We start from the raw sequence: 22,997 nt of genomic DNA, 5'->3' as shown, positions 1-22,997 counted from the left end.
CCAACTCGGGAAATTTCCGAAACAGCAGGACAATTAATGCTAACTAGCGCGCTATTTGATAATGTTTGGGCTGATGTGAATAAGAAATGAAATAGCGTGCTAATTTGCGATCACGAAAAATATCTCGAGCTTGGATTTTTATCGGGCTGATGTGAAAACGCCTTATATTATCGGGAATGAAACATCCATAAATTTGAATACATTATGAAAATATGGCCTATTGGAGGATTAAGAATAACCATTAATTAACTGGACAATGTCGAAGCTATATCCGTGGCTGCCAGGTTTTACTCTGTGATTCTTTCATATTCAGAAAGGAATAAAAAAAAACTACTAACAGTATCACTTGATGCTATATTGTATGTGTTTGTTCCATATGTATGTATTTGTACATAGTTTTGTGTTTTATGTTGTGTTTTTGTACATGTGATGTGTATGTTCATGCATGATGTGCAATGTGTTGATTCATAAGCAGCAAAAGTGAGTGGAATGCTAGCTGCTATAATTTCTTTGTGTGTGTGTGTGTGTTTGTGTGTGTATTGTGCATGGGAATTTATTATACAACGTCCAAGTAAATCCTTGTAATTTGATTGGAGGATTGTTGGTGATGATATTCAATAAGTACTCCATTCAACGCGCCGTGCAATTTTGGTTCTATTTTTGCGTGCAACTTGGTTCGATTTTTTCATTCTATTCCACGGTTCGAGAAATTGTACGGTACTGCATGTACTGTGTGTTGCATATTGAGGATCGTATGCAGCCAGCGCAGTGTACGTGTGCGGTACATGCATGCGCGTATGTAGGCCTAGGTAGTGCTAGTGTACGTGTATTAGTGCTTGCTGTGACCTGTATCTACACTGATTGCACAAGCCAGAAAGAGAATCGCAGTGGATCCACATGTAAGTATGGCTATATTTTTCATACATATATAGACTTCTAGGCCTATACTTCGACCTACCCAACAATCCTCCAACCAAATAACAAAGATCTACTTGGACGTTGTATAAGACAAATAGTGTATGGTCTTTACTCATGCAATGGAACGAGATTTCGCGCTCGGTGAAAGATGAGGCGCACTATTCAACTCGGCTTCGCCTCGTTGAATAGAGAGCCTCTATCTTTCACCTCGTGCGAAATCTCGTACCATTGCACTCGTGACCATTCACTATTTGTATACCATTACAGTGCACTATATTTGTGAAAAATACTTCCATCTTTGCCCACTGCAGGTTGACTATCTGTCAGTCTGCCATGCAAATTTGAATTGTATGCTCTGAACAATGATACAAAATGCTAGAGACCAACAGTATACAAATGATGCAGATGCCCGAGTGTGTCACTAGGAATTGTGTGCATAAATGAACTATGAAACTGTTTAAAGGGATGGTATGGTTTTGGTTGAGATGGGGGTTCAGGTTTTAACTTTTTACAAGATGATTGGAAACTTCTTTTTATGATATATTAAAAGAGCATAAAAATCTAAAAGGAATCAACAGTTTATTTGACAAAAATCGGTTTTGAAACGGCAGAGATATCCAGAAACAAAGTGGTCCTAATAAAAGGTGGGTCCCACCTTTTATTAGGACCACTTTGTTTTGCTTTGTTTTTTTGATATCTCAGTCATTTCAAAACTGATTTTCATCAAATAAACTTTGAATTTTTCTTAAATTGCATGCTCTTTTATACATGTATTTCATATACTGTACATTGCACACGTTTTCTAATTACAAATGTATCTCGTAAAAAGTTCAAACCTACTTGCGTACGAACCCAGATAGCACTACTACTGTACATGAGTCCCAATGTTGGTCCAATTTTATATTGATTTCTGAACTCGTATAACCCCTTTTCTGCCAGAGACTGTGAACAGTGTATACAACACTATGGGGGCTTCCATGTCATTAGACACACAAGCACATCTCACACCATTGTCGCCCTGATTAAGAGGCAGTAATCAGCTGGCCAAAGACCATGAAAACAAACCACACAACTTGAATCATTTGATAGCAAATAGATGTATTTAATGTCAACAGATACTGTCATATTTTTATGTGTCCCTAAAATCAATAAACATGCTACTCAATGTACTCGATATCAATTACGTAGATCACATGGCAAGACAAAATCTATACGCCTACGATTTACAGGAAATAAATGTATCTCGTCCTATTTGTATAAAACCATTGCATGAAAAAGTGACATTAAAAGCCAATGGACTTCTTTGCATATGTGCACTTATATCATAAAGTGCCCTTGTTTTTTTCCCCACCATACTTTCTGTGAAAACATTGCTCAATAAGACCTTGTTCACAGATTTTTCCCCCATACTTTGTCAAGCCAATGCTTCATCTAAAAAAGGCAATATTACTCTCATAATTGTAGTGATTCGCTGAAAGGGTCACTGCAAGGAAAGAATTGATTCTATCAAATTTTGAGAGGAACACTCAACTCAACACAGGTACCCTGTACCTGCACAAATTCATATCACACATTTAAGTTCCACATTCACATCTGATGTTTTCTGACTTTGGATAGATTATTTTTTTCAATCTAAAGTGAGCCATGTTTGATCCGACATGATTATGTAACAATGCAGAACTGGAAATGTCATCGCCAATCCTTAAAAAGAATGCTTATCGCTGCTTTTTGATGACGAGCAATAGGTAAACGAGCTACACCAGTGGAACTCACAGATGCCGTACCTCCACAAAAATTGATACACATTCAACCTTGTGTATGACATATTCATCTGGGCTCAGAGTAAAATTTTACAAGATTTCAACATTTGAGCAATCCTCCCGAGTAAAGCAAGGGACCTTCAAGTGTGATATCCATGCAAAGTTTGCAAATTTGCTAAAAATTTAACCCTTCCTTTTACCAGGGACTTTGAACAGTGTGTCCAATGCTATGGGATTTTTCAGTGCCAAACGACACACACACACACACACAGCACACAAAGGGTTAATGAAGATCACTGTGGAGGAAGACAACAGTCAAAATCTTCAAATTCATGAAATTCTTCCGTCGAGATGTTTTCATTGCAACTGATTGACAAATTGCCCTACATCGACGTAAATAAGCAATGAATTGATCAGTGTTTTAGTAGTAGCCATGATAAAAAAAAAAACAAACAATCTTGTTTCACTTTAATTCGCCCTGGAAACCAAACAAGCGGTATACACCGTATTTTCATTGTCCATTTTTGAAACGTGAATAAGAGACTGCAATCATTTTATTCACAAGCAGATTCTCCATTTCTCCTGGTGGCAAATGGAAAGAATTGCGGAATGATAAATTACTGTAGCGCCATCTACACTTCAGGCAAGATCCTTGTTTGAAAGAGCTGCAAGTAATAGCAATATTGATATCATATATAATTCAGTTTTTTAACACCTTTGGCACACAAATTTACAAGAAATCTCAACCATTTCTACTGCAGGGTTTTGACTGGCATGATAATGACTTTCCAATCCCTGCAACTTTTTATCACCACATTCAGGGCAGAGCATAAAAAAGGGTAAAAGTGCATAATTGGAGGTGCACATTTGGCCACAACAAAGCAGAGTAACATTATCTCTATACAACTCATGATGCTATGGTGGTGTTGTGTAAGCTTACGGGGAATAATGATACATGTACATTGTATGTGAATTAACGTGACTTGTGACATCCTTTAGTCAATGGCCCCATGCAACACTGAGGGTCACATGTGGAAGTTGAGCTTTTTCATTCCAAACGACAAGAATGTCTTTTTGCCACGTACAGTGCACTCCCGTTATAATGAACATGGTTATAACAAAATTTTGGTTTCAACGAAGTAAAAATTAGGGCTGCAACATTATCCACTCTATGTTTTGGTATTGTTTATTTGTTCGGTTATAATTTCAATATAACGAAAGAAAACTGCTGGTCCCGAGGACTTTGTTATAACAGGAGTCCACTGTACACCTCACATTTTGGGCATCAGCCATATTTCATGTATTACGTGAGAAAACAACAAAGAACAGTTACACAAGTCTTATTTAGCTTCCCCTTGAAAATGATTAATATCTGTGTGAGCAACAATTATTGACAGAAGGATTGATAAGCTTTACATCTCTGACATGCAGTACCAAAACCTTTGCCATCACTAATTTGTTACAATCACTTCGACCATAAGCATTTCATTTCCATGAAAAAGTTCACCATATTACAGTGTGCAAATGAGAGTTGTGACATTCGTGGAAATAAAGTGGGATATAAGTGCACTACGTGCAGAGTAAAAATAACTGTTACTAGGTGAAAACTACAGAGTTTCATTATTTCTGCAGGAAATAGGATATAACATTGCCGCCCCATTCATTTTGTGACAAAAGTTCCTCATGTTTATAATCTCACCCCCATAGACTTAGAAAAAGAGGAATAAATACAGAATTAGGAATTTACAAAAATAAAGATCATTTTTTCCCACATCTAGCTACTCTTACATTACATGCCATTCATGTAGAACCAAATCACTGGTTACTATGCAAGAAGTCTAATGCCTGGGGGCAATGTACTATGGTAATGTTCAATGGCCATAAAGTGCTGTGGTTTCGAACTGAATCATGACTTGCATTTGAAATCAAGCATAAGGATCAACTCTTTGTTTTGCAAGCTGTTTTCTGCTTGGGTGAGTAACTTTTGTCCTTGGAATTATTACTCAAAGCAGGATTTGTTTTTTATTTTTTTGGTGAGAGGAGACAGAAGACTGGTTTTGAATGAGTCTCAAAAGGGTGAATAAAAAACAATGGCTACAATAATTTGACAAGAATGATATCTCCTGATGCTATACATTTAGCTCAAACATATTTCACATGTTATCATATCCTTGTTGAAAAAGAGCAATCTGGAATGTCATTTTTAAAATCAACTGTAATTTCAGTAATACCTACAATAACTATAGCAACAGCAGTGTTCCTATGTTAATAGTGAAATATGCTGGTACAGTGTTTAATACTCCTCTGAAATTTACCCATTACCAGAGATGTCAACCTTGTGAAGAGCACTGCGGTATTCTGAGAGCTGGACAGGCATATTTTGGTCGGAAAAAATAGTAATTTTACCTTTCCTGCTATAGACATGCGTAGCAATAGAATTTGGGAAAACTTATATATTAAAGGAAACTTGCAGTATTTTTGAAAGAAATAAAAACAGTACAAAATACTGCAATGAGTGCAACGAATGGTATCTCTGCAGTACCCATCCTTAGCTTGTGTCCATTTGATGGTTAATATACATCTTAGATTTCTAACATTCTGTAAAAAAACAAAAAACAAAAAAAAACAAAAAAAAACAGAAAAGAGGATTATATGGTGTGAGAAAGAGAGAGAGAGAGAGAGAAAGAGAGAGAGAGGGAGAGAGGGAGAGAGAGCATGAGTGAAGACATTCTCATCACTAATCAAAATTTGACAAAATCTTTCATCTTCTCTACATCATATCTATAACCATCTATGTCAGAAAATAAAGTGTTTATAAAATATAAATCGTATCATAAGAAAATCTAACCATGAATTTTGTTGTCCACTCATCTTGTCATAAATCTACAAAAGAAATACAAATCACTATGAGATACCAAATACATACTATCTTACATGACTAAAATAATTGATTTATGCAAAAGATAGAATTACTGTAAGAAGCACAAAGCCAAGATTTTCTGGCATAAGTATAGCTTGGAAGACATAGTGAAAGATAGTAAACTTGGAAGACTAATTACACAAAGATGAAAATCAGATAGGAAATATAGTAAAAAATAAAAAAGAGAGTTATATTAAAAAAGATCACATTTGGCAAGACAGTAATCAATGTTTCACTGATGTATAATTACAAAAACATGAAAATCATTATGTTCCTTGCTGAAAGTAGAGAAAACATACTGTGAAAATATCAAATATCAAATATCATTACATCTACATGTACGTTGGCACTGAACATCCAAATGCCACCATCATACTAACTAGACTTTTCTTGATGCTCTTTAGAAAATGAGAAGTCTTGTAACATCATTCTTTGGTGATATTGTTTTTATCTGGAAAGAAATCATAAATGATAGTTACAATGCTAGCATGAACCTTTAAACACATAATCATGAAAATCATGTGACTTTAAAGGATGCATACTCAGCATATCAAAAAAAAAGCAAAGGCAGAAAAAAAAAAAACATTCAGAATAGCACACCTATTTTCTCACTGAAAAATACAAATTCATGTAAATTCAAATCTTGAAATATTGGAGTCCCAAAGATTCAACAAGTCACATCACAGAACTATTGAGTTGCGCTTGATTTGCTTACCAATACATGGTCCCAAACCAAATAAGAACATGAAAATGAAGACTTAATCACTAGAATGAAATAAACTAAAATGTAATTCATTACTCTCTATCTAAGATCAACATACAAGTATGGAAGGCATTAACAAAAATGATTACATACAAAATAAATGACATGATACAGTTGCACACTTGAAGCTTCGGTTTTGATAAGGTTTGGGTAATAATTGATACAAATAGGAAAAAACATAACTCCATGATTACAATCGATATACATGATTTTCAACAAATTTATGAATACATTGTCACCACATCAATCTGCCTTTATGCAGAGCTGCTATAAACACATCACAAATCATGTCTCTTAAAGGTTGCATATCCCTTTTGCAAACGTCACAAAATTTTGCTTGAATGTCTCTCAATATTGTGCATGATATTATTACAGTAATACATACTCCGAGCTCTAAAAAAAAAAGAAAAACTAACCTCGTGTCACCTGAGAATACGCTCCCTTTTGTACTGAAAATGACATATTTTTTTGCGGGGTCCAAATAAATTCACTAGAAATCTTAGTACCGTTTCCCCCTCCATCATAAAGAAGTTTCCAGTTTTATCATTCCGAGGAAAGGCTTGACTTACATGCTTCTACAATGTACCAGCTTATGAAAGGAATCTAACTTTCAGCGCTGCAAAAGGGACACACAAACTTTAAACAAATACAACAGAACTCAGAAGAGGTGGCTTTATTAAAGCAAGTCAGTGCAACCTTAGCTCTCACATCTTATCATTCCTTACAAGCTAATTTACATGAATACATTGTAACGCATTTGCAGAGAGTAACACAAATGACATAGATGTTCTTCTAGCAAAAAATGTTGATGTACATTGAGATCTTTTCATGGCCCTGTAACTACATCAAAAGGTAAGAATATTATCATGAGCTGATTTATGAAAATGGAATAAAAAATATAAGACATCTTGAAGACTGAAGCATTAAAGCAGGTACAGTTTGTACATAACACACAATGTGGGATAGTTTTACGAGGGAATGTACTGTTTTAAACCATGCAGTGTATTACTATAATCCTCACACAATAAAACATCATTCTATATAACATCACAAAGGAATATCTCCTTTGGATAAAAAAAAATCACAAAAAATAGAGTTGTCAAAAATTTTTTATCACATTTATCAGATATGAAATCATAACATATGAAACACATCTCAGATGTGGAAGCAGGATGGTGATATCATTTAATTCATTGTCTTCTTCTCCTTGAAGGTTTGTGTCCGTGGGTGCCATCCGCCCCGCCGTAGGATTCCAGATACTGAGTCGTCGTCAAAGTTTTCTGCATGCCATTTTCCGAGAATGTAAGGTGAAGCCACTCCCTACAGTGAGTGACTATTGCAGGATCAAAGCTGTACGAAAAGGAGGAAATGAAAGAGAGATTTGTGGACAAGACAAGACAAAAGCAAACACAGTCGGTGTCTGTTCTATGTGAGAAGCAAAAAACCTTCACCTCTGTATTTTGACAGCAACGTAAATTTTGTACAGCTCTAGACTACATAGGAGGGTTCATGTTTACAATTGCTACTTGTCAATTTTGTCAGCCACTTTAACCCTAAAAAGACTGGGCTATTTTGGTAGCTCGAAAGACTGGGGGGGGGGGGGGCCTAAAGGGCCCCCCCTTAAGATCTCGGCCATGGATCGCGTGATCGCCGCGAAAATTTGCACAATGGTAGTGTGCGATGTAATCTACAAGATCGTATATTTAAATTTTCCAAAAATAGTCTTCTTTTATTTTATTTTGATTAATTATGCTAATTTATGCGAGAAATCAGACTCTTTGATCTAAATCAGTAAATAAAGCTCCAAAAGTGCTCATTTTTGGTCTAATTATTCTTTGTGGCATTCTTAGCAAATGCACTTGAAAAAAAATTCGGTATCAAAATCAATTTCTTATTTATTTTATTGTTTCATGAATTTCTTAAGTATTTCTTTGTTTTTTCGACCCTTTGTTTTTGTTGTTTTCTGAAACAAAACTTGTGGCAGACACTTTTTGAAGCATAATACTCCTAAAACAAATTAATTTCAGCCATTGAGAGCAAAAATAAGTATATTTATGTGAAAAAACTCAATTTGCATTGACTTTGTACACAAAATCACATTTTTGAGCCATTTTCGGCCTCACATGCATGTACAAAATGTTATGTAACTTCAGAACCGTACCCCCAGGCGTCACAAATTTGGTGTCAAAATGTGCGGGAAACTTGAAAGAAAAAAGTCATAGAGCATCGCGGCGAGGGCATTGCGTGTTGCAGAGTAGTCGCGCGAAATGTCGAGGGGGGGGCCTTTTAGGCCCCCCCCCCCCCCCCCCAGTCTTTTTAGGGTTAATTTTTGTGCTTCCAGAGAGTAAAAACTCTCTCCCGATAAACTTTCTAACCAGTTAATAGAATTCTGCTTGTTTTTTTGTTTTTGTTTTTGTTTTTTTCAAAGAGAAAATTGCAAGCAGAGTATGTCCACAAAAATATGTCTTGGTGTTGTGTGCTTCTTGTTGTTACAGCTACCGTGGTGTAAACCAATCAGTATAAAGTATTGTGTCATTCTAGTAAAATATTACGTGGTAGATCAAAAATCAATTACAATCAAAGACGTGCAACTTGCAAAAGTCATCAATATATCACTATTTCAGTGCGTCTAAAAAAAAAAGAATACATTACTTCGTTTAATATGGTCTTGGCAGAAAATCAGCATTTCACTGTCAGCTCTGATGCAAGACACAGTCATTTGATTTTTTTTTTCAAAATTAAAAATGCTATGATACACCTAATCATTCAACATTCTAACTGGACCACAAACCTTGACGGATTTCTACATCGTACAAAAGGTGTGCATACAAACTTTCTCTCTTAAAATATTTACTGCCTCAAATTTCACAAGTCACTCTGGCAAGAATTCTGTTGCAATGGAAATATTGAAAAAAAAAGCAAACTCAATACAAATTAGATTGTTTGGAAGAAATTTAAAAAAACACAAACAAGCAGAATTATGCAAATGATAAAATTGATTCAAACTCAACAAGCAGACTTGAGCAAATAATAAAACTGATTCAAACTCATTCTATAAACACAAATTGTTTGGGAGAGACCTCCCATATTCTGTCAGTGGGTAGAAAAAAAAAAATTGGTAAGCATGCTCAGTAGACTGCACAGCAATGGGATGATGACAGTATGGTGCGGAAAGTATGTTAAACGTGACAAATAAATATCATGCGGTTATGTGCATATCATGCATGCGATCTCAGCAGATATCTATACAATCAAAGAAAAGAAAGAGACTAGGATGAATATAAAATACACTGCAGTGAGTTGTCTTAATGTGATTAAATACATAACAGAAATTGAGAGGAGCAAAGACTTTAAGAGAGAAAGTTTGTGTTTTTAACTTCAATCTGAATGCTACGAATATGACATGGAATCTATTTTCACACAGCAACATGGCCAAAAGTTAGGAGTACCTGAAAATCATAAGACCATTCAAATTCTTTACTGAATTGATTACAAAGTACAAGGGTAGTCATAACAATCGTCAAATACATGCAAAATTCTGCACAGATCGAGGAGTTATCACAACATGTATTGATCTATGAGCATCAAATTACTTTCAATTGTTTGTGTTCAATGTAACTCATATGATGTACAATGTAAGACCATGCATATAAATTTGATAATTGCGGAGTACCCTATCTTCAACAAAACCACTGAGAATTTTGTTTTTGAATTTCTTCATAAAATGCAGACAGATATCAGCTAGGAACTAAAGTAATCAATTTACAGACTCCATGATAACTTTTGAAACTAACAGATACATTCAATATCTGACATTCTACAGTTGATGTACTTTGTATGATAATCCAAGAGACATTGTTCTTAAAGTCAAACTGCTTTTGTGCAAACAAATTTTTGTGCAAAGATCCTTTGACACAAGATTTTCTGTGAGTCATTAACATGATGCTTTTAGCAAGAAATCTATAAACTGTTTGGCTTTACTGATAGGACATACAATTTGTAGGTCTCACCTTGTTGCAGGTAATGGGATATTGAGTGATCATTGATTTGGGTTACTGAAGTCAAACGTGTCAAAGGAGTTTCCAAAGAGGTCGTTCCCCGCCTGACTGGCTCCGCCGTTTGTTACCGGAGCTCCTCCGGGAGCAAAAGGATCTGAATTGATGACAACGCCAAATTTAGAGTCAGAGTTCGCTGATGTGATTTCATGAGATGACCACATGTCTGACATTTGCGAGTGACTCGTGACGGCGACATTGGTGGTGGTGGTGGTGGAGGTGACCGAAGAGTTTGTGAATGAATCAAGAACAAATGTTTTCTTGACCGATGGAGAGTGTCGCGAGAATGGGTCGTCTGCGAACGGATCCTCGTGGACAGGGAGCTTGGGAAGTACAATGGGTGACAGCGACCGGCCGGACCGAGGATTGGCCTTTGAGAACGAGTCTTGACTGACTGGCGCCGACGTGGACAAAATGGAGATGGAAGCTGTTGTGACTTTTGATGCATGATTACCATGGACTGGATGAGAGCTTTTGGCTGATGGATGGATGGTTTGTGAGGAAGATAGAGATAGGGTTTCCACAGAGCTGTACAGTGAGTCTTGGGAAGTTGAACATGGACCCCTATTGTGGATGCTAGCTGATGAAGCCTTTGGCAGCATTATGTCAATAGGTTTGGCTGAGTTTTCATGACACAAAGATGAAGCGATGGGACTGGGTGCAGGTGATGGTACACTAGAATCATTATCAAAAGTGTCAGTGGATACATTGTTGCTGTCAAACACACTAGATAAGCTGTTCATGCTATTAGAATGAGATGGAGCAGAGTTACTGGTTACTCCAGACGAGTGGTCCTCGCCTTGGAGCTCATCAAGGGTGCTAAGAGCACTGTTGGTGGACACTATTGAAGGGGAAGAGACTCGATTTGGAGGTGGAGTACTGGAGACGAAGCGAGCATCACATGATTTGATGCTGGCCGTCTCCGAGTGTGGACTGTGGGGTGGGGAGGACTGATTTCTGTTTCTAGGAGGAACTGGCAAGGGGTTGGACACACTGATCCTGAGTTGTGAGGAAGATTTGGATCTTGGAGGAGGAGGTGGTGGGAGTGCATCACTTCCAAGATTTATTTCAGCAAGAGTGTTACTGGCATGGACATCCTTGATGTTAACATATGAAGGCAAGGGAGGAGGAGGGCTAGAGGGGAGTGGCAAGCTGATGTTAGCATCTTCCTCTTCACAGAGGGAGCTATCTGGTTCATGGTCTTTAGTCCGCAATGTGTCTGGGGGAAGGGGTGGGGGAGGGCCCTCGGGGGAAGGCATGGTAAATACATCTTGCCCTTCGCTATGAAGCTTTTTCAAATCAAGTGTATTAGGGGGAGATAATGATGCTTGACACGTACTACTCTCTGGACTCGTTGGAATGGCAGGAGGCGGTCTCTTGGGTCCTCCAGTCAGCTTGACTTCTGGAGCAGGCTGGGCTTCACCGGGCTTGCCAATCTTGTAATTGGCAAACATCTCCTTATTGCTCTTTGGTGCATCCGACTTTGATGATCCCAGGGCACCCAGGTCTGAGAACGGATCTGATTTCTGAGGCTTGGGCTTGTTCAGCGGGTTGGCTGATGTGTCTGGGGCCAGCAGGCTGTCACCAAACACAGGCCCACCTCCGAAGGGATCTACTGCAGGTTGTGCTGGTGGAGGCGCCCCAAACATGCTTGGTGCACCTCCAAATGCTGCTGGTGCACCAGCAAACGGTGCTGGAGCAGCCCCCATTCCACCAAAGTTGGCCTGGAAAGGTGCAGCAGCAGCAGCAGGTGCAGCACCAAAGGGGTTGGTTGCCGGCTGGGCCATGGGTGCCTGAAAGGCGTTGACTGGCTGGGGGGCCGGTGTAGTGAAGGTGTCCTTGAATTCCTTGAAGAGGTCATCTGATGGGGTGCTGCTGGCTGGGGGTGCAGCACTGTTTGTTGCAACTGTTGGAGTAGCCTGCAATGAGAAAGTAAGCACCAATACCAGATGTGAGAAGCTACATTGTACATGTTCATTGCATGAAGTGAAATACAACAGGTGTCAAAAAGAACAAATCTACTATACATGAAAAAACTGTAGGGGTGGAAATTTTCATGGTGTGGAAACTTTGTGCATTTTGCATGACATGAAACTAGTGCAAAAGTATTTGCAAAGAGTAAAAACTCTGGAAAAAAAATACCACATACACAGTAAATGAATAAAGGCTTTAATTTTTTTTTTTTTTTTGCTTAATCTTTCTACATGTACTATTAGTTTCCAGAAAGAGAAAAATAAAGCAAATTGGGGTCAGTGGATGCCACATCATACCTGCACTGCAAATGGGTCAGAGGATCCAAAGGCAGAGTCCAGACTCACAGCCTTAGTGACAGGTGGCTTCTGGGGCTCCGGAGGGCCAGACAGGTTGAAGAGGTCTGAAGCGGGAGCTGGGGCTGCAGCGGCAGCCGCTGTGGCAGCCACTGAGGGTGTGGTAGGTGGGGAGGCAAAAAGATCTGGCTGGGGCTGGGGGCTGGTAGGCGTCTGGGGGTTCAGGTCAAACTCCTCCATAGTATCAATGCCCTGTGGGATGACATGATAGGAGACAAGAGAAGATGAGGGGAAGGAAATATGGTCTGTTTGTATCAGATCTCTTGAAGCACATCACAGGCACATCCTTCTGTGGGGGTGTAAGGTGAGGAGTCGATCGCAAGCTGACGTAACAGAGACAAACTTAGTCTCCTTCCAGGAGAAGTTAAGAGAGTGTTGGTGGACACAACTAACATTTTACTGATAAATAAATGTGTTGAATAAATGCTCTTAACACTTCAGGGAGGATTATCCATAAAAGTGACACGTAAGAATATTGAAAACTCATTTCAAAAGTATGTGGTGGTGATGATCTTTAATTTCAATATAAAACACTATCCGAAAATCCAAAGTCATACGAAATCCTGACAAAAATTAGCATGCTATTATAAGGCTAGGAGTGTTGCTTAGTTACCATGAGAACAAAATTACACTTTGCTTTGTAAGTTACAATATTGTAACTGCTGTGATTCTGCTTTGCTGCTGTTTTTTTTTTTTCTTTCTTCCAGTGCTTACAACGATATTTTGAAGTGCATTCATTATAGATGTCCTTTACTATCATCATATAAACACTGCCAAGGCATAGTTTTTACAGCAATGTTCATTATATATAAAGGAGGAATAGTGACTTTCTGTGCCATTTTACGAGAGATTTAACTTTCCTTTCATTTAAACACTTTAGTTAGAAATCACTATTTTTTCCTCTTTTTGATTTCTGCCAAGTCTTCCTCTAGTCAGTGAAGTATTATGTCGCTAGACAGTTATCACAAGGGCACGTACAGCAAGTAATTCCTCCAGACATTTTTAATCATTTGACTCAGGTTTGCACTTATCACTTTACAATAATTCTCCCAAGGCTCGCAGGGATTCAGGATATCACAACTTTGTAGCTGCAACCAAACTCCGCTGATGTCTGTCTGAAGATCCCCATGCTAATAACATAAAGTCAACCATTCTGGGCAAAATGCACGGCACATGGCACCATCAACAACGCCAAAATGTGAAACAGCACATTAAGGAGTCGTATGGATTACAAATTGCTAATCCCTATTAATGCACCCTACATATCCATGTCCTACAAATGATAAACCAATTAAATGCTGCTTTAATGGCAGAATGCCACAGCTTTGCCTCTTGACACAAATGCAAATCATTTCAGTTGAGTTGAAGAAAGACTTAATACATTGTATATGTGCTAAGTCTTTGGAGTTGTATTACTTTTAAGTTCTTCTGTCTCTCATCTGACATGAAAATCTGCAGCCGAATGAACCTTAGTCATGTGGGGTCATGAACTGATGTGTTCAAATAATTGTCCAAAACTCTCTTCAATTTCACCCATACGAGGCCATTCAGTGACTGCTATGTACCCAGTAAACATTTAGTTCTGAGCACAAGCAGCTACAGTAATAGTTGTAAGTCTGATAATGAAGTATTCATGACTGATATGTGTGAAATATTTTTACCGAGTATTGCGGCCCCTGATTAATAGAGAAGAGCAGGGATACAAGATTATCTCCCCTTTAAGCAGGGATCTCCATTTAGCAGTGGCTGGTACTGACCAATGCGAATCACCCTACACGATATCCTGTATAGATGTGGGCATGACACTAAATCGTGAACAGTCATCATATATTATATAACGCCTGAAGAGATCCTTGTCATTTGATTGGTTGTTTGACATTGATCATTCGGCCCATTTCACTATGACGTCATCATCTGTGCAATTGTGGCTCCATTTACCGTGCAATTTTGGATCCATACGATTTGCTCCATTGCACGTTCGCTGAGAGCCCAGCACACTACGCGTGTAAAACGCTTGCGTTTGCAGTGTGTGTATGCGACAGCACGCTAGCGCAAAGAGCTCAGTGAGCACTCTTGCGATCACAGATTCTCTCTTGTTTCTAAATTAATAAAACATCAAATGACAAGGATCTATTTTAGGCGTTATATAAAACAAATAATAAATGTTTTTCATTCATGCAATGGGCAGAATATTCCATTCGGTGAAAGATGAAATGTTTGATCCATTCAACTCGGCTGCGCCTCGTTGAATGGATCATTTCATCTTTCACCTCATGAAATATTCTGTCCATTGGAATCATAGACCCCGTTTACAGTGCGGGGCCGGGCTCGGCCGCGGCTCGGCCGCGGCCGAGTCCGGCCTCAATTGCGCGGCCGAGCCTCGCAATTTTGTCCGTTTACACTGCTGGGCTCGGCCGCGCTTTTGATTCAAACCTTTCAATATTTTGTCGTAGTGGCGCTCTGCTTGTAAACAAACGCAATTTGGTATTGTCTAGTTTTCAGACCCTTTGCCAAATGAATTCCGTGGCGACGAAGTCGCCGTTCGGGCAAAGGCCTTTGCCGAAGGAAAAAATCCTTTGCAGGACAAAACCACCTTAAACTACACTAGTTTTCGATGTTGAGGGGGTTGATATCCTGAATAGCGAAAGATACAGGCAGAGGGTTTGGAAGCCAGACTAAAATTGGCCGCGCAATTGGCCGCGCATTTGGTCCAGTTTGCGTTTACACCAAGAAGAGGCAGGGCTCGGCCGCGGCTCCGCCGCGGCCGAGACCACCTCCAGAGCGAGGCCAAATGCGAGGCCAATTTTGGCCTCGCATTTGGCCTTTTGCGCGTTTACACTGAAGCGGGGCTGGGCTCGGCCGCGGCTCGCACTGTAAACGGGGTCATAAACATTCATTATTTGTATACAAATTGATGTTCACACAACTGGTACATGTACATGTGCACTATGGCATTGCATAGACAAACAGTACCAAGAAATATGTGAAAGTAACAAGGCTGGTTGGAATCACTACTACTGCCAGTACACTGCCACCCTCTTGTGTAGTCCCACAAACTACTTCCTTTATTTGTACCAGATACAGTACTGCCGATTGGTAATCTATGTTCACATATGAATACACGAATTGTAAGAAAGACATAAGTCCATTTGACAGAATTTTGATAATTAACTAAAAACAACAATTTCCAACAAAGAACATTTTCTCAATATCTTAACTTTTCAGTTACATGAGTGATTTGTATTCAAATTATTTAATGTAAAATAGTCATTTGAATGATTACCTATTTCATTACGATACCTAGCAAGGGGTCTCCAAAGACAATATCATATTTGGACTTGGGCTGCTCTTATATTCAGGTATAATTCAAATGATTACGCTGTGCTATTTGTCTGAAATTGGTTAGAAACTAATAGTTCTGGTCCTTAAAAAATCCCTGTTTTTTCTGGATTAACTGATTATTTTTAGATATGAATGAGAGAAAATGGAAATGTCTCAGTTAAAATGTGCTCTAATTAAGCTACTTGTGGTTCTGATTAAGTGGTAAAAGTAACATACGAAAATTTACTATTAATATTGAATTTCATATTGCACTTCACAGTGGTACCCCAAAAGCTGTTATGAATTATCTACTGAACACCACCCTCACTTTGCTTTTTGTAGAGAATTTATATCTCAATGCTCGAAACAGGGTTCACTGCATGCTGTGCACTACACTTTCTTAATTTATCGAGCAGTGCTCACTGATGTACATTGACACACTAATCATTACAACTGAGCACCATGTTTGCAAAGTAGCTGGTAGTGAAAAGGAGCAATTTTACCCATCATCAATTGTAAGCTATAATCCAAAATAAATCAACTGTCTGAAAATAGCTGAATTCACTTCTACATGTACCTGCTGGAAAATGTCACAAATAGGCAAGACTAGATGAGAAATCTGGCTCTGGCTTTGTGTAAATCCACTGCCAAGCTGAATTAGCTTGAACATGAACTTTTTCAGGAGAAACCAAATAAGGTGGTTCCCAAGAAGACGGCATGACTCATACAACATGGATTCTTGGATGACAGTACATAAATCAGGCACCCTTACTTCAAAGGTGCCTCTGAATAAACACAACACAGATGATTCTCATAATATAATGTGTCAAAGCTATCACTGTGGCTGATTACTGAAGAAACTGAACTTTATTGAAAACAAATTTTTCATTACAGTGCATAAATTTGTAATCAAATGGCATCACCATCATGTAGGTGAACCTGTAACCTTTTCAAAGGCACAAAAACATAAAAAATAAAATTATATGAGGTAATTCTTGAAACATTTCAACCTTATTCTAAATGCATCATCCTCTTCAATATCAAGGAAATCTGCATTCTAAAAAGTTCAATGTTGATATCAAATGGAAACATTTTTAAAATGTCACCAAATGTCACGGGATATAAAGTGACATTCTTGTTTGCGATGATAGAATGACTGAAAAGCTCTTTAAAAGTCTCCCTTCAGTCCACACAAGGCCACGATTGAATAGGAATACAGCCTGATTTAATCAAATATCCAGCTGCCATTTCGCATGTACATAAAAATCCCAACTTTGGTTTTGTTGCACCTGGCACAACGCCAGGCTGGGATCGACAACATGGCATTTTGTGACGGAATTTCCACCAGACTTAGTCCTATTGAGTTCCACTCTAATGCCATGTGAAAGTTTGACCTATAAACGAGGGACTTTACTGGCAAATCTAAATCTGAGCCAGGAACTAGAGATGTTACCATGGTAACTATACAGTGATGCGGGAGGAAAGGGAGAAGAGGGGGAAAGGGGCTCAGGAAGAGAAAATATTTTGCTTCACTCGGCCTTTACACGAGGTGGTGCACTCTGCATGAGAACTTGGAAACTTTCTTTAGGTATTCTATGTGCGTATACTTTATGAATTGTAACAAGAAATTTAATGCACCTCAGTCTATCAAAGTGACTGTGAGACTATCTGCAACAGGTACACTCCATGAATTATGAAAATACTGCTGAAAAGGGAAAAAAATAGAAGGATACACTAACAATACTTAAGATTAGTTTGCAAGCTTCAAGGTATACATGTTGTTTAGTAATAATTGTCTGTGTGTTTATGCATAAACATATAATTATATGAAGAGTTTAAATACATAATTTTTATGAAGTTGAGATATATTTGAGATTTATACTTAAAAACAGAAAAACAGAAAAACAGAGAAATCCTACGTCATGCAAAATAAGGATAAACTGAACCAAAAAGCGAGAATAATTTCTCGTAAATATGTATCAACCAGCCGCCATTCTACTTTGCACTTCTGAAATAACACCTGAAATATAAAACTGAGACTTGACTGTACTCTGAAGTAACTTGAAGCAGCAGAAATCACTGTTCAAAAAGCTCCCAAGGTTGTTCTTGTGTAAGAAGTCAAGAGTCTCCTGTTGAGAATGAGCTGATTTTGCTACAACAAGCATTTCCAATAAACACATGACAGAGTATACTCAGGGAGGTGAGAGAAAAATCTCACCTCCCTGGAATACTCTGGACTAGTCTTCAATGGTTTAAAGGTCCTGCTTACCATAATAGGAAGCAGTGATTTAAAAAATGTTCAAGATATCACATTTGATGCATATGTGAAGGTCAGTTGTATCAGAAAACATCCTACACATAAGAAATAGGGCCTGTATCAGGAGATATCAATATTTTTCGCGATAAACCGTAACTATAGACAGTTTAGTCTGGAAACATTTTTGTTATGACCATTGTTCACATTTTGTATACTTAATATTGATTATACTAATTCAATTTTTTACATTGGTTGTTTCTATCCCTAACTCACATTTTAGAACTATTTTGAAGCACTAATGTTGGGTTTTCATTTCTTCTGCAAATGGTAAATTACGCCTTTAATCATCAAATATCTCAGGTAAATACATACTGGCTTATCTAAATCAAATTTGCAGGAAGATGACATGTAGTTTATATGTAATATAGCAATGGGTCTTTGTAGAATCAGTGGAGGTGGTGTGAACGGCCTATCCCAGTTAGCCTTCAAGGAAAGAGTGTAGCAGCTAGTCTTATTACAAGGATTTCGCCCTGATGGGCAGGATTTCCCCTCTTCAATGTCAATGTCCCATCAAGGAATGGGAAGGAGAAAAGACCAGCAATGGGAAGAAGGAGTGGGCTAGACAGACACACATGGATAAACAAGAAAAGACGCATTAATATAATAATAATAATAGTGAGACTCTTGTAGAGCGCACATTTTTTAAAAAATGAAATAGAATGAGAGAGGGAAAGATCTACTCCTTTCACACATAAACAAATATGCAAATCATTCGGTAATACCCATTGTTTCATCACGGGAATGCTATTTCCTGGAAAACATGATTACAAGAAGAATGAGGCAATATAAAAGACACACACACACACACTCAAAGAAAAACAACAATGCTTGAAGACCCATGCCTTTACAGCGTTTCATTCACTTACTGTATACGCCAAAAATTTCACGAGGTTTTTATTTTCACGAATTTTGCAAGTCAGGTGCTATTCTTGAAATTAAAGACATGGGAAAATAATGACTCTCATCCTGATATGAATGAGATGCACACGTATACATTTTCTCCGCTCAGTACAGGACTCAACGATGGTGAATTTAACCACTCGCTAAATCGTTGAGAAGTCCCGATCCGCGAAAATTTAGACTCCCTAAATATATGGCGTATACAGTACAAGTCTGACAAGTGTCATATCTTTCTGACACTTGAGAAACACAAGACTGCTATTGCAATGGCTTCTGAATGGAGCTATTGCCTTCTGATTCTATGAGGAGGCACACTGGGGCAACTTTCTTGAGTGAAAGGTAAAGCTCGGAAAAAGACTCAACTACACACAGGTACATGTGTTGGAATTTTGACCAAAGGTTTACAAGGGAAAAAAAGGAAAATAATGATTTTAGAGATAACTGTGGCAAAGCATATTCACAGGAAGCCAGAGAGATGATCTGCATGAACCAAATTGAATCACCGACACAAAGTTGCTTACTGCATCCAGGGTTAGAAGTATCTGGACAGGTGTCGACTGGAATGGCTCAATACTCAAAGCTGGCCCCGTCACCAAATTCGAGTTTGTATCGCATCGCTCCCCTTACGAGGGGATTTAAACACCCTACATATGCCCCTGTAAATAGCCCATTCAATCGCCTGAAATTAGAGTGAGATTTGTGGTCACTTTTTTGAGCCAAAACTTCCCAGTTTGACCTGCATTGGTGACGCACATGCCATGCTAGAGAGAGTACAACCCAAATTGTCATCACAGACATCTGCCTTCATTTGCATTGCTCGACATCGCTTAAGGTCACAAACTTTTACCGGAGGACCATCACTGACATTGACATCACAAATAAAATATCTTCACACCTGACATAGACCTGCAAAACCTGATTCATGTGATGACTGTCTGTTTTACTAAAAATAGATAGTTTACTTAATCCGTTGAGGATGGGCAGATTTTGCTACAACACACATTTCCCATAGACACATGCCCGAATCCACTCGGAACTTGTCCTCAATGGGTTAAACCATGGATACGGGAAGCATTCTCCTGACCAAGGAGTGCTTCCACTCCTTGTTTACTGACATAATACTTCACACCCATTTTATTTCATCTTTAAACAGCAACACATGACCAATTTGGAGTCTCATTCGGCCATTTACAGTGTCATTGCTACAGCTGTGTATATGTATGTCCTCGTTTAGGTCACACAAAATAATTTTTGAATAAAAATATATATGTATGTAATTGGTATATCATTCAATGTCATGAAGGAAAGCCAGTTATCACAGAAACCATTTCAGTTTTCAAAATTATTCATAAATTGCAACCAACAAATTGACTTTTCATCGGGAACTGCCAAAATTTCCTCCACTTTCAGTTTCAGAGTGGACCCCCCCCCCCCCATGGTCAAGACAAACATACATATTATACTGTATATATCTAATCTTTGACACTTGAAACTCTTATCTTGCTCCTTTGTAATCCCTTTTTTTGTGTGTGTCATTTTTTATACAAAATTTATTCACACCGTTATTTCATATCAGGGCATCACAAGTGTACCGTGTAACTTCTCAGAACATGTCTTCCTAATCAGATCACGGTAAACTACCATGTTCTGTGTGTAAGTATATTCTTGCATTTTGACAGATCTGATTGGAATATTGTAATGTACAATCTGTATCTTGAATTGAAACTGAATCGAACCATTTTATACACCACTGCCTCAATGCAGTACACCTCATGTACAATGTATTGTCTGCTCTTCTCCTCTCCTCAAAAAAACCAAAGCTATAGGCCCTGATAGATTGCCATTAACCCTTCAGACCCACAGCCTATAGACATTGTACATTAAAACATTGTCATTACCAGTGGTACCAATAATTGGAAAAGAGTTAAATGAGTCCACTGAATCATGAAGTTTTATATTTAAAGTGATCTAACTTAAATGATTATTTCATAAAAGGTGGTGGATTTTGACGCCTAAAACCACAGTATTCATACATGAAGCATATACACGTAGCTTTGAAACTGCATTTTTTTTTTTTTTTTTTTGCTGTCACAGCAAAGGAGAAAAAATAAATTTATATCAGATTGAAATGTCTACACCTGTGCATCAGTTCATAAAAGGAAGGTCTAGAATATCCATTAGATGGTGAAAAAACATTCTCCTACACAATTCTGGTTGTAACTTAAACAGCATTGTCACCTCATTTTATTCCTAGTATTCAACAACTTTCTGAAGTTCCACAGCCTTCATGATGAACTCCCAACATTGAATCACCCACGGATCTGGCTCGTCAATTCTCCACAGGTTGCGTGTCATCACCTCAGGGTGATTTCAAGCAGACGTAAACATTAATTATGCAACTGTCGCACCCTACTAGCATGCAGTGGTGTAGACACACCCTGCTCAATGAGGGTGACAAGCTACACAGCTCTCCAGTTCCTGTGGCCACCCATCCACAGGAAGTTGTCCACCTCCATTGCTTCCTGTCAAGTTCTGACCATTTGACCGGACCGTCAGCGCCCATCATGTCCCAAGGGACAAGGCAAACGATATTACCCCTTTACTGAGCCAAAGGAACAACATGTTTACATGACCTGTTCGTGGCAATGTCTGTTGTAACATCAAAACTTCAGGAAGCAATTCATTAGGAACCTTCCAAACAAGTTGTTGTGACTTGTGCAAATGTTGAGAGAGATGATGGAAATATCCTAAAATGCAAGTTTGCAGACTGTTGCTTTTGGGCCTTGGTCCGACTATAAATATCTCTAGACAGGTTTAAGATGGGATAGAACAAACATGTTTCTGAATAGGTAGGGAAATGATAGAAAGGATAAATTTGATTAACTGTATAGGCTGTTATTTTCATGTACAGATATTTTTGAAAATGAGGAGGTCACAGACATTTTTGCAAGATGTTGTCTTCGTGACTTGACACCGAGGCTATCTTAAGTGCACTAATGCCTGACTGTTCACTCTGCCACTGTGACTTTACTGTATGTAGGCCTTATGTAGGCCTACTTTAGTATTGAGGTTTGTAGATAAAAGGAGAGATGCGCATAATGTTAGATGTAGCATGCACATATCTGGACATCCATGGCCATGATTTTGCCCTAGATTAGAAGGTGCCAAATAACATATAATTTTGCACTGCAAATTTTATGCAATCAAGATCAGGTGGTAATATTTTTGCTTGGTGTTGAAATTCGCAACTCAACAGTGATTAACAAAATTCACAAAAATTAAACCCTCACAAAAATAACAGCTTTTACAGCTGTACGACGCCTCATTTTGGTGATGCGCAGAGCTGGGCATGCCTATCTAATAACATTCTCTGATGTTTTTTTCAGTTTCAAAAGCCCACTCAATACAAGTCGACACTAAACATTAAAACAAGAATCTGACCAAATGACTGAATACCCTCACTCAAACATGAAGGCAATATGAAGCCTGATCAACTCTTAGATCAAAACTAGTCATACATTCCTAATAAAGAATTTGAAATGGAAAAGAAAGACTGTACAAACAAGAGAAGTATACTCTCATCATGTGACCACAGACAATACAAACTTGTTTTGTATGCAGTTGCCTTAATTCCTATATTTTTTGTTCCTTTGATTTAGATAACTTTCACTCTTTCATCTCTCAAAACTCGAAACCAAATTCATTCAGAGACAGAG

The 22,997-nt window shown here is 38.3% G+C and overlaps 1 protein-coding gene across 1 annotated transcript in view; it reads right to left on the bottom strand.

Annotated features, from left to right (window-relative positions):
* Nucleotides 1–7,475: 7,475 nt before the first annotated feature.
* Nucleotides 7,476–22,997, bottom strand: part of LOC140236903 (uncharacterized) — a 60,030-nt gene continuing 44,508 nt past the window's right edge. Inside the window, exons 7-9 of the mRNA XM_072316837.1 lie at nt 12,687–12,935; nt 10,372–12,335; nt 7,476–7,711 (exon numbers count right to left, since the gene is read on the bottom strand). Of these exons, the coding sequence (XP_072172938.1) occupies nt 10,401–12,335; nt 12,687–12,935 (2,184 nt within the window). The 3' untranslated portion in view covers nt 7,476–7,711; nt 10,372–10,400. The remainder of the gene's footprint in view (nt 7,712–10,371; nt 12,336–12,686; nt 12,936–22,997) is intronic.

This window comes from Diadema setosum, chromosome 13 (assembly GCF_964275005.1).
Source record: "Diadema setosum chromosome 13, eeDiaSeto1, whole genome shotgun sequence".
Lineage (NCBI taxonomy): Eukaryota > Metazoa > Echinodermata > Echinoidea > Diadematoida > Diadematidae > Diadema > Diadema setosum.
The sequence above is the reverse complement of the archived record's forward strand: the minus strand, read 5'-3'. Positions and strand labels throughout refer to the sequence as shown.